The following is a 12,238-nucleotide window of genomic DNA, read 5'->3' as shown; positions in this document are numbered from 1 at the left end:
TTGTCATCATTGTTATTTTGAAATTCAAATTTTTTCACAAATTGAGTTTTAGTAATCAACATTATTATCAAAACCGGTTATAAAAGTGTGTGAGGTTGCATTACAGTAACGTTTGGTACTTGTGAAGGTTTTAAATCCACTACTTTCTGGTTTTTATTGCCGTGGACTGAAACTAAAATATGTAGAAGCAAAAAACTGAGTTTCCTGCTTTGCTAGATTGGCATGTGGTTATTAGAAGCTTCTCATGTTTTTGTAAACGAACGTCTTTAAACTTCCTACTTGTTAGACATTTCTGGTATTTCAAGCAGCATGTAGAAAAACAAGCAGGAAACAGGAAATGCCACCCTAAAGAGCTGGTCTCTTGTGGTCAACTTATGGTTTTAAGAGTCATTTAACTAAACCACTTTAGAGCATCAGCTTGTGCTTTTTAAATAATTACTCAGTCAGGAATCAGAAACTTGTAATTATAAACTGAAGGAGGCTTACTAAATAAAAACTCTCAGATATAAGTGTTTTATTCTGACGACAAATGAAGGAAGATTTGTTAAAAGCAAAAAGCAGATAAAAAACAGCAACACTTCCAACAAACTTCAATTCCAGCAACACCAACAAAACCATATTTTTATCAATATTAAAGCTTTTATATTCACAGATAAACATGACCAACACATAATGAAGGATTACATATGAATATATTAAAATAACATAGTAGAGTACAGTCTCTGCAGGAAGGAGGAGGTGTTGATGCTCCCTCTGTTACAACCTTATATGGACTTCCTCTCTGCTCCTTCTGGTTTAACTCCAACCGTCTCCTTGGTTACGGGTCGTGGTCAACTGAGTTCATGACTCCTCCATGGTTGACCTTGACTGGTGCCAGGTGAATCCTCTCTGTGGCCTCTGCTGGATGTGAACTGAAGCACCTACATCCAAGGAGTCTGAAGGACCTAAGTATTGTTTTTACCACCTTTTACTGTCATAAGACGTTTCAGGCAAAACATGACAGGCCGTTATATTAGGAAGGTAACACAATGAAACATGGATGATTAATTTCTTTGCTAGTTTACTGGTTTTCATTGGTATAACATTTGCTTAATATAGAATAATTACTGTGTGTAAACTTAAAAATGGAGAAAATCCTCTGCTGTTCTGCAGCTTGTTCGTTCAGAAATTCAAAAACGTTCAGTTTCCTCCCGCCGTTTTTTTTTTTTTTTTTCCTTCTTCAGTTAAATCAGGCGCAACATTTGAAACTAATCATCTTCGTGTCGATCTCAGCCCCGCCCTGCTTGCTGGCTCAGCCAATCACAGTCAGGCGGCGGTACTGACGGATTTCCCTTCGCTCTGTATAAGAGCAGCTTCCCTCGGCTGCTGCTCACTCTTTGCTGTAACCTCAGAGAGAAAACATGCCCGAACCCGCCAAGTCTGCGCCCAAGAAGGGCTCCAAGAAAGCGGTCACCAAAACCGCCGGCAAAGGAGGCAAGAAGAAGAGAAGGACCAGGAAGGAGAGCTACGCCATCTACGTGTACAAGGTGCTGAAGCAGGTCCACCCCGACACCGGCATCTCCTCCAAGGCCATGAGCATCATGAACTCGTTCGTCAACGACATCTTTGAGCGCATCGCCTCCGAGGCTTCCCGTCTGGCTCACTACAACAAACGCTCCACCATCAGCTCCAGGGAGATCCAGACCGCCGTGCGCCTCCTGCTGCCCGGTGAGCTGGCCAAGCACGCCGTGTCCGAGGGAACCAAGGCGGTCACCAAGTACACCAGCTCCAAGTAAACCAGCTGCTGCTGCTGCTGCTTGGACACAACAACACAACGGCTCTTTTAAGAGCCACACACCAACACTGAAGGGCTACACTCCTTGACTTTAGTCTCATGGCTAAATAACGTTATCTCAAGTTTTCAACAGTGGCTCAAACTGTAGAGTTTTTAATATAAACATGCTGGTGGGCTTTTTGGGTGATCCGGTAAAGGAACATTTAGTTTGACAAAACTACAAGCTGTTAATGTGAGGAAAAGTTCCACCCAAATGTTTTTAGAAATGGCAAAATCATACAAAACTAGTGATACAGGAGAATGGAATTAATCCCCTTATGAACTCTTCTACCCAAACTAATTTCTATATTGTAACAAATGTTCTAGAAGCAGAAAGACGCAAAGCTCACTGACGAGTTGATGGATCAGTCTTGGTTATTTTTGACAGTTCTGGACAAGTGAATAGTTTTTAAATGCATCATATTGGAAGGTAATGGTGAACATTGTGTTGTATTCAAAAGGAAACTGACTCCTTGCCTCTGCAATAGATTATAAAAACTCAAATGGGTTATTTTTGCAGGAAAACTATGGCCATTGTGTTTTCTGAGCATTTAATTTTAAATGGCCATCCATCTGCTACAGATATGGCAGGATGTGATTGTCTGAAAACATTAAGGACACATTTTAAGTGACATGAATGTACATCACACTCCAGCTGTACTGTGCAGATGTAGCAAGTTGTGTTGAAATAACCTAGAATAACAAATTTAAACTTGTTGCCTGTTTTTCTGAAGATGTGTTGCTAATTTTTAATTCAACATCTGAAGACTTGGCAAACACTGTTTGAAAGAAATGTCCTCTTTATTAAAGCTTTGTATACTAAGTGTACTTTTGAACCACTTATGGTTTGTTTGTTTATCTGAGAACATTGAAAGGAAAAAGCTCTTGAGAAAATGTGTGTGTGGCTCTGAAAAGAGCCTTTGTGGCTTGAGGCCTGCTGTGTGTGTGTGTGTGTGTGTGTGTGTGTGTGGTCAGCAGCTTAAGCTCTCTCTCCACGGATGCGGCGGGCCAGCTGGATGTCTTTGGGCATGATGGTGACCCTCTTGGCGTGGATGGCGCACAGGTTGGTGTCCTCGAACAGACCCACCAGGTAGGCCTCGCTGGCCTCCTGCAGAGCCATGACGGCGGAGCTCTGGAAGCGCAGGTCGGTCTTGAAGTCCTGAGCGATCTCTCGGACCAGGCGCTGGAAGGGCAGCTTGCGGATCAGCAGCTCCGTGGACTTCTGGTAGCGACGGATCTCCCGCAGAGCCACGGTACCGGGCCTGTAGCGGTGAGGCTTCTTGACGCCGCCGGTAGCCGGGGCGCTCTTCCGGGCCGCCTTGGTGGCCAGCTGCTTCCTGGGAGCTTTGCCTCCGGTAGATTTACGGGCGGTCTGCTTGGTTCTCGCCATGTCTGCTGCTTTCTCTACTGAAACGCGGACAAATATGTCGGAGGGAGCGGAGAGCCGCCGCTGTTAAAGTGTGGGAGCAGCTGGGAGGAGGAGACGCTGCTGGACATGTGGGGCTCCTGATTGGTGAGCGGCTCCTCCTGGAGCTCAGCTCCGCCTACAGAGCTCCGACCTCCGGCTCAGTCCTCGCTGCTCATTGGAGGAAGCCCGCTTGAAAAAGTCCGCTCAAACTCACCGGTGTCCCGCTCTGCTGGAAGCTTTTCTGGTTGGTTGTTTCATTGACTCCCGCTCTCTCTGCACTCATATAAGACCAGGTTTCATCCGCTGCTCGACATTTTTCTCGAGTTTCATCTCCAGAAAGAAGCTTCACAATGAGCGGACGAGGCAAAACCGGAGGAAAGACCAGAGCCAAGGCCAAGACTCGCTCCTCCCGCGCAGGACTGCAGTTCCCCGTGGGCCGCGTCCACAGGCTGCTGCGCAAAGGCAACTATGCGGAGCGTGTTGGTGCCGGAGCCCCCGTCTACCTGGCGGCCGTCCTGGAGTATCTGACCGCTGAGATCCTGGAGCTGGCTGGAAACGCTGCCCGCGACAACAAGAAGACCCGCATCATCCCCCGTCACCTGCAGCTGGCCGTCCGCAACGACGAGGAGCTCAACAAGCTGCTGGGTGGAGTCACCATCGCTCAGGGTGGAGTGCTGCCCAACATCCAGGCGGTGCTGCTGCCCAAGAAGACCGAGAAGGCCGCCAAGGCCAAGTAGAGCTGCTGCCCGTCAACGCTGCTGGAGCGCAGACCCACAAAGGCTCTTTTAAGAGCCACTCACCTCTAATCTTTAGAGCAATACACTCCTATGATTTTTAATTTCGTTTTTATTTTAAGGTTTGAGATAAGGTACTGCATATTGTAGTATCGATCTGATACAGTCTTAAAAAAAGATCGTGACCTCTCTCCATAGATATACTTTTAATTTTGGTTTGATTGTAGCACCAAACCTCTAGGTTTTTCCTTTGAATTATTTTCAAACTTAAGATGGAACTTCAACAAAATTAATAGTAAGTTGCAACAATTTATCATTTGAGAGGAAATTGAAATATTCAACACATCAAATTGTTACTGACTTGATACAGATAATCTGATTGATGTGCCCACCTATATTTTACAAGGTATATCAAACAATTTTAATAAACCTTAAAAAGCACAACAGAATATGTAGTTTCATTTTTTGACAGGACAATTTAAGCTCATGCGTCTCAAAATGAACTCTAACGCATAATTTTCCATGTGTTTCAGAAAACTGAGTGTAAAAGCTCACAAAGATGCAAGTAAAAATGCAATACATCCAACATGAAAATTCAAATGCAACAAGCAGGAATGAATAAAAACACAAGTTAGATGTGTAATTCTTTAAAAATAAGTTTGTATTCAAAAATAGTATAACACATGCCTCTTTTTAAAGCAACAATCATTTATTTATTCCAGTCAAACTCAACTTAATTTGCTAAATCAGTGGTTCCATTTGAAAAATTATGTTTGAAGCTTATGTTGAAAAATCACATCGGCTTACTTTGCTTCAACACTTCTATTCAGAAATGACAATGGAAAAAAAATGATCTTGCATGTACATGTCATGAAATACAGATAAGCCCCAAGAAAATGTAACTGTTGAAAAGGGGGTTCCATATCTAACATACAATCTAATCTAATTTAAAATCACATTCTTATTTATGACCACTAGAAATATAGAAGTGGAGAGAATCGAAGATGTGATTTTATAGCATTCACTTATTTTCCTTGACTCAACAGAACATGTGGGACAATTCCTGAATAAAATAAACCATTCGTTTATTTTATAGCAGGACAGGATCGAGCCGTCTCAAAACCAACTTACCTGAATCTTTCATTAGAACAAATCCTTAAATCAGAGCCACAGTGGCGTTACTTCCCCACTCAAAGAGAAAAGTTGATCATGTTTCTGGTGTAAAACCGAGCTAGCAAAATAGTGAACGTACAAAAAAAAAAGAAAAATTACAAAAGATGAAGGCAGGTAATGTTAGAGCAGTGGTTCCGCTTCAGTCCGACGCCGTTATCTGAAATGACGGAGACAGTTTTCTCCTCCGGCGGTTTATGTTCGGAGGTTCTTCTCGCTGCAGCTATCGCTCTCCCCCTGCTGGACAAAATCCAACGCATTAAAATAAGATCTAAATCCTGTAGAGCGCATTTAAGTTTCTGTATTTATTACTTGTTTTAGGTGGAAGGAATTAACTATTAGCATACAAACATGACATGAAAAAGTCTAGTAGCTCTAATAAGTATAAGATTTGGTGAAAATCAAGGTTGAAGAAGCATATTGGCTCAAAAATGTAGTAAAGACAGAGCTGGGTGGAAACGTTAAACGAAGCAGGTGGATAATTCAGGTGTCAGTGGGCTGGAGTCGCTTGGCCTTTTGGTGTCTAAAATTTCAGAGTCGCAAAGTTGATGTGAATCCTGCACGTCTCAACAGAGTGGAAGTCCAAACAGTCCAAACAGCAAAACAGAAGAAAAGGTTTCTGAAAGTTCAGCTGTGATCCGTGCCTCTCTCTCATCATTTCTCCTATTTTATTTTATTTTTTCACTTCTCATTTTCTCTTTAAATTACCTCTGCTCTCAAAGCCTCTTACAAGAGGATTCTTGCATGAAAATTTGTAAAAAGTTGAAAGATTTCTCAGCCAGAGCTGCGACAGTGGCAGGACTGTGAAATTGACGTTTGCAGTTACCATCCTTTCAGTACGACCGAGCTTGAGACATTTTGTAACAGAAAAGCAGGTGAAAACGTCAGTCAGGTTGAGATCAGTAAAGGAGATAAGAGACTTTTGGTTAAAAGAAGCCAAATTTTGCTAATTGTGCGTGTGTGTTTTTTTTTTTTTTTAACATCAATAAGAGAGTGAAACCATCAATGGGGTGAATAATTTTCATACACATGTACATCCTGTTTGGAGTGGGATTTTTGGAATTACGCTCTCTTACCACCATAGGGGAGTAATGTTTGGTGCTTCTGATGACTTTTCCAGAGAGAACACACACGGTGACGGAGACGCAAATCTGCAGGACGAGCAGGACCAGGATGACGCCCTGGAGTCCGTAAAGAAGCGTCTAAAAGACCCAAGACAAAACATAAAGACAGCTGAGGAATAAGAAACAATGGACGCTTTTCCCTGATCCTCACAGGCTTCAACAGGCTAAATCTGACGGCTCAGACGACGCTGTGTCTGAACAATCTGCTCGACACACTCGGGTCGTCCGTTCATCTCAGACTTACGTCCAGTCTCCACAGTTGACTGGGGCATTTCTGCTCCCAGTTGTCCACCGTTCTGCTGGTGATGTTCCAGGTTTGAAAGTCGACGCTGGAGGTCTGGTAGTTGCAGATGAGCCGTGTGGGGGGTCCGGCAGCCAGCAGGAAGCAGGTGTAGCTTCCCGCCGCCAGGCTGAGCAGGACGCTGAACCCGTTGGACACCAGAGACACCCAGACCTGAAGAGACAGGGGACGACTTAGACACAGACTGATCCAGACACACTGACTGTTATAACTTCATCTGAATAAAGAGTTAAATAGACTACGAATATTTTTTTTTTGTGAGTTCTAAAAAGGCAAAACCTCACCAGTCTGACTGAGGTGCGTCTTCCTGCCGCCAGAGCCAGAGAGCCGGACAGCACGAACTGAGAAAACCAGGATTTACAATTTAGATCATTAAGCTTTTTATTCATCATCGTATCGTTAGTCACTCAAATACATACTTTGTTATGTTTTTGTATTTTGTGAAATATTAAAATAATTTAGAAGTACTAGAGACAAAAGTGACTTAGGCTGTTTTCACACCTGATAGTTTGGTACGGACTCTGATTGGGGAGTCCGTACCCCAATCAGATGGTTTGCTTTAACAGTGTGTCAAACAAGCTAAACCCTTTGAAAAAAAAAAAAAAAAAACTATTCCTCCCCTCGCCTGTGATGGCGCTGCACCAAGAACCACTGAATGAAACAACACAAAACGTCTGAAGAAGTCTTCCTTCTTCTGAAAATATAAGCAAAAATGGAGTGGCGGCAGATTTTAATCGGTTGTAAGATTTCTCTTGGCAAACTCCCTCTGCAGTTTAGCAAGTCATCATCTGCCGTACAACTCAATACAGATTCAGATAATTATGAGAAGGTGTTTATCAAACTATAACAGAAGACTATATTGAATCCTGACAGAAGGAGGCAACAAATAGTGAAGGAAAGGAGTGAGGTCAGAGTGATTTATGAAAAACCCAGGAAGGCCTTTAAGGAAACCTGGAGAATTTTAGAAGATTACAGAAAACTTTGGGATAAGTGTTAGGAAGAAATTAGGTCTGGTTTAGGAGTACAGAACGGGAAGGTTGATGAATTTGGATTTGATCTCGGACTATCCTCAGTTTTGCATTTACGCACCAAAACGCAGAGGGCAAACGGAGCGTAGATCATCAGAGCCCTGGAGAACAAAACCAACAGACTGACGAGAAGACACAGCGTGCCGATGAAGATCTGAACCACCTGGAAAAGACATTAAAAAAAAAACACAAGGGGATCAGTTGTTGTCTTTGGAGTTCACTCGTCACTGGGTGTCCCTGCAGTGGCAGACTCTCACCCCGAGGCCCAGCGGCTCGCCCCGCAGGAAGATGCTCTCCTTCGTGTCTTCCTTGGAGGGGGCCGGCGGGGGCTTTACGACGGGCTGCACAGCCTGGACCGCTGGGCTGGCAGGAGACTCGAGAGGAATGGAGAGGTCATCTTTGGGGATGACCTGCGTTACGATCACGACTCCACCCACAGTGGTGACAGATGTGGACGTCATGATGGAGGTTCAACGGAGCTCAGGGAGAATTCTGGGAAATATACCGCTGCAAATGAAACATAAGGACCCAAACGTGATTAAAATGTTATAAACTGAAACAAGGAGTTTGTGAGCTGCAAGAATCCAAGAGAGAAAATGAAAGTTTTTTGCCTCTTTTTAGGACATCTGGACTATTCAATCGGGTTATTTAGGAAGAGTTGATTAAAAGTCTACTGGACCCTCAGCAGGAGGTAAAATTACCCAACCTTCAGCGTCTTTCATCTACTCAACTACAACACCTAGACTCTTCACACCTGGACTAGGTTATTCTGCTGTAACAGCAGAAAACTTAAACCAACTTCATGACTTAATCACTGCTTTTCTTTGATTTGAACATCCCTCTCTTTCTGCTCATACTCGTATGAAAAACTCTTCTCTGTCACTGCAAAACAAACAAACAAAAGAGATTCAGTTTCACTTGAATTATTTTTCTGTTTTCATACGTCATTATGTTTGGATGCTCGTAATGCTTCAGTCGTTTTAATTCTCTTGCCTCTCCTCCATTTGCCCATGCTCAGTTTGTTCCACCTTTCTGCAGATTTTTTCTGACTTTACTCTGTTTTCTTGTTCATAAATAAATGCCATTTTCTGCTGTGACTACCTGCTGGTCCAAGAGGAGTGAATGCTGAAAGTCAGTGACTCAATTAAATCTGCTGAAGTTCTTTAAAAGAAAATTATTTTTGAACAATTAACTGAGCTTAGGGTGCCGTTTGATAAGTAGGACCAGTTGGAATGTATGTACAGTTAAATTGAGATGATTTCAGAAACGACACATTTAATGTTAATTGGAAATAAAAGCAGCACAAGACCAAATCTTGCTTCCCTGAAGATAGAAAATGGGGGAAACAGAGAGTTAACGTGGAAAGCAGCAACATAAGGCAAATTTCAGAGAAAGAGGAAGTCAGTTATCATGTGGTGCAGATGCAACAAAAAAAGTGCTGAAATCGCCCTTTATTGAAGTTTCAGAAATCAGATAAATGTTTCAGAAACTTTGGTTTTAAATATTCTGCTTTTGTTGAGAACAATCTAGTCCAGGTGTGAAGAGTGTGACTGGAGTAGATTCCTTCCTCCAATGACAAGTGAATTTACCCAAATCGTTGCTGTCAATTTTTGATTGTGCAACTTTAAAAAGCGGCCGACCCATAATCCCGGTGCGTTTAAGACGTTTGGAAACAGCAGCTTCGGCATTTCTGTCTTCTTCATGGCCATATTATTCTCTTCATATTTAAGATGTTTTCCTAATTTCTTTATTATTCCGAAAGAAGGGAGAAAAATAAACCAAACGTATTTGTTTTGTTAAACAACCTAACTTTGTGTGTAGAGTTTATTTTAATTTTTATACAGGCAATGTTTTTGCCTTATTATGCAACATTACAGCAATAAAATGTATTTCTAGTCAGTTATACTTAAGACCTTAATAATTGTGTTAATATGGGCTTAGATTGTATTTTGTAATAACTAGTAGTTCTTTAAATTGAACACGCTGTTGAGCATAGAAACATCTGCCATCTGCCACCAGTTAATCTGTAACACGGACAGGGAGCGTCCAACTTGATAAACAGGTATAAGAGTTTTATTGAACTCCGGGATATTAAGCAACTAGGAAGTACAGCAAGGAAACACAGACATATAAAAACTCCATACAGAAACAGCTCCAGGTCTGAATGGGCTCTTTGCACCTAAGGCGTTGACGTCACATCTCCAGGAGCTAATGCGGCTCACTTTTTTCCGCTTTGAGTTACCATGACTGGTAGAAAAGACTAAGTTGTATTTCAGATGCAAAAAAACAATACTATTAACATTGTTGTCTCCCTAATATAATGGGCTTTTAAGTTTTCGTTAATTTCCAAGCGATCCTGAATTAAGAAGATGGTTTGTAAATATCTGTCGCTACCAGCTAACGCCGCACAGCAAAGTTTGCAGCCTTCACTTCACTCCGGATCAGCCTAAAACTACCGGGGATACGGATGGTAAATAAAGGAGCCTCCCTGAGTTATTTCCATGGAATCACTTCTATATTCAGCCTGAAAGAGTTTATGGGAACGAGAGAGCAGACCAGAGCCAGACAGCCGAGCGACTGATCCGCATGTACATACTGCTGTAAACACCGTCCTATCTGAGCTCTTCACAAGAAACATGCAAAGGTAATAAAACGAAATAACACGGAGACATGAAGCAACACGGTCATATTTTTCTAAAAGCAGCAACTTTGAACCTGAACAGCTGAACCAGATCTCTGACACCAGAGCTGCGCTACTGTTAAGCTATGAGGCTTGTTGTGCTTCGTCAGGCTTCGGAAGTAAAAAGCCCGAACCGTAACCTCCCCGTTAGTCTGTGACACTAACGACAATAAACACACATAATATACTTGAAAATAAGATAAATACATTGTCCGTTAGAATGTTTAGATACTTAAATAGCACATTTTACAAGAACAATGTCCGAGAATATTGCCTACTAGCATAAGCTAACGTTAATGTTAGCCACAAAGTTTAAGTAAAACTCACCTTCGTGTCAGTGAATGTATAACGAGGCGAACATCTTAAAACCTTTCTCCAGCTGACTTGTTGGGGCTTCGGATCGATGTACAAACCTTGGCCAAGCCCTGCAAGCACCTAATGTAAATGATATTTGTATTGGATCGGAAACAATCCAGCCGCTTTACCCCGAACGCGGAAGCTGAGGTGCAAAGAGCCCATTAAACCCAGAGTCTGGGTTTGATAGCATGCTGCTAACTGCGCCATCGTTACAAAAAAAAAGACATTTTGTCTGAACTACAGCAATGTGCCTCTCATTCTTGCATTTTTAAGATGTCGAAACTCAATGATAAGAAAAAAATGTAACAAGGGGGCTACTAAAGTAAATGTAACAAAATATATTTGTTGCCTGCTTCACAACTGGTGACTGTATTGTGTTTTTATGATATAAAGCACTTTGAGTTGCCTTGTTGCTGAAATGTGCCTTAGAATAAACTTGACTTGACTAAATTGTAAAACATTAATATATGCGACGCTGTTTACTTTATTGCAGCGCAATAAAAGAAACAAAACAAACGAAACAAAGCCTGATATAATCTCATAAAGCAACAATATAATTACCCGAGAAGAATAAAGTTGTTTACCTGTTTTAAATCGGTCGCTTTTCACCCAGACTCGGAGCGTTGAATCTGTTAGGAAGTGAACTTTCCGAATCCAGGTCGGAGTGCCTTCAGGTGTCGTTTGGAAAACGGAAATCTCACACTTCACTTCCTCCACTGTAAAACTGAGCTTCGATAAGAACATGATATACACGGAACAGACAACAACTGTATGCATTAAGATGTCAATAACGACATTTTACAAAACAACTGGATACAATGGAGATAAAACGTTACACAAATTAAAATTACTTTACGAGATTTTACAAGACATCTGTATAAATTCCGAGTATTTTTAATTATTGCTATAGATGATAATCATGCTTGTTAGCATTTGTTTTCCACCTTACGTGTGGCTTTATTCTGCTGATTTACTTTGGGGCGGAGGGGGTGGGGGGGTTTCCGATTAGATTCATAATCCCTACAGTCTGTGAAGGCAGCACAAGGAAACTACGGGCGTCACTGCTGGGAATATGGGCGTTTGTTGTCACAAAGTCAAACAACATGCATTATATAAAGCGCGAAACACAAAGCTGAAATTGGTGTGTAAATAGAAAAAGAAGTGAATTAAAAATAAATTTAAAAAATGTAGAGAGAGACTGACTGGCACAGGCCACTTTATTAGGTACACCTAACTGTCTTATTTGTTGTTGAGATTTAACCTCAGATTTGTTGGCTGCACATCCATGATCAACCTCTAGAGGCTTCCAGATACTGCTCTGTTGCTTTGTGATATGTGGACGTACACTGAGTTTATTGTCATGTTTAATAAACCAGGTTTAAATTACAAGGAATAAGCACAGTTAAAGACTTTGTAGTAAATTAATTTGTTCCTAGGAGGGGGAACATATTATTTCAGGCAGCTAAAATATTTGGTTTTCCCCCTCATCACTCTGGCAAATAATGATCAAATGTTTTCAAACTTTTATTGTTGATGACGAAAGGAACAAACACAGTTAGAGACTTGCAGGCAAATTAATTTGTTCCCATTTTATGGAGAGGGAACAGATTATTTCAGGCAGCT

General features: G+C 41.8%; 4 protein-coding genes across 6 annotated transcripts; 2 read left to right on the top strand and 2 right to left on the bottom strand.

Moving 5' to 3' along the window:
• Positions 1-1,370: 1,370 nt before the first annotated feature.
• LOC148160348 (histone H2B 1/2-like) lies at positions 1,371-1,828 on the top strand. The gene has a single exon (XM_088009631.1). It carries the CDS (start codon positions 1,401-1,403, stop codon positions 1,773-1,775), a length of 375 nt encoding a protein of 124 aa, XP_087865757.1. The 5' UTR covers positions 1,371-1,400; the 3' UTR covers positions 1,776-1,828.
• A 911-nt stretch (positions 1,829-2,739) lies between these two features.
• On the bottom strand, positions 2,740-3,236 carry LOC148160347 (histone H3). Its single transcript, XM_088009604.1, has one exon. The coding sequence runs from the start codon at positions 3,201-3,203 to the stop codon at positions 2,793-2,795; it is 411 nt and encodes a 136-aa protein (XP_087865730.1). The 5' UTR covers positions 3,204-3,236; the 3' UTR covers positions 2,740-2,792.
• Positions 3,237-3,342: 106 nt separating this feature from the next.
• LOC106910791 (histone H2A-like) lies at positions 3,343-3,998 on the top strand. Its single transcript, XM_014977483.2, has one exon. It carries the CDS (start codon positions 3,572-3,574, stop codon positions 3,956-3,958), a length of 387 nt encoding a protein of 128 aa, XP_014832969.1. The 5' UTR covers positions 3,343-3,571; the 3' UTR covers positions 3,959-3,998.
• A 645-nt stretch (positions 3,999-4,643) lies between these two features.
• On the bottom strand, positions 4,644-11,310 carry LOC106910790 (membrane-spanning 4-domains subfamily A member 4A). 3 transcript variants are annotated; one of them, XM_014977481.2, is made up of 7 exons: positions 11,200-11,310; positions 7,836-8,085; positions 7,640-7,741; positions 6,835-6,891; positions 6,494-6,703; positions 6,202-6,327; positions 4,644-5,365 (listed from the first exon to the last, which is right to left on the bottom strand). In XM_014977481.2, exons 2-7 carry the CDS (start codon positions 8,037-8,039, stop codon positions 5,321-5,323), a joined length of 744 nt encoding a protein of 247 aa, XP_014832967.2. In that variant the 5' UTR covers positions 8,040-8,085; positions 11,200-11,310; the 3' UTR covers positions 4,644-5,320. The 3 variants fall into 3 exon arrangements, with proteins under 3 accessions (XP_014832967.2, XP_014832968.2, XP_087865705.1); XM_014977482.2 differs by having other exon boundaries at positions 4,644-5,362; XM_088009579.1 differs by having other exon boundaries at positions 11,177-11,274.
• Positions 11,311-12,238: the final 928 nt, after the last annotated feature.

This window comes from Poecilia mexicana, unplaced genomic scaffold (genome assembly GCF_051168715.1).
Source record: "Poecilia mexicana isolate PSO_F unplaced genomic scaffold, ASM5116871v1 scaffold_2, whole genome shotgun sequence".
Taxonomy (NCBI): Eukaryota; Metazoa; Chordata; class Actinopteri; order Cyprinodontiformes; family Poeciliidae; genus Poecilia; species Poecilia mexicana.
This window is presented reverse-complemented; position numbering and strand designations above follow the sequence as displayed.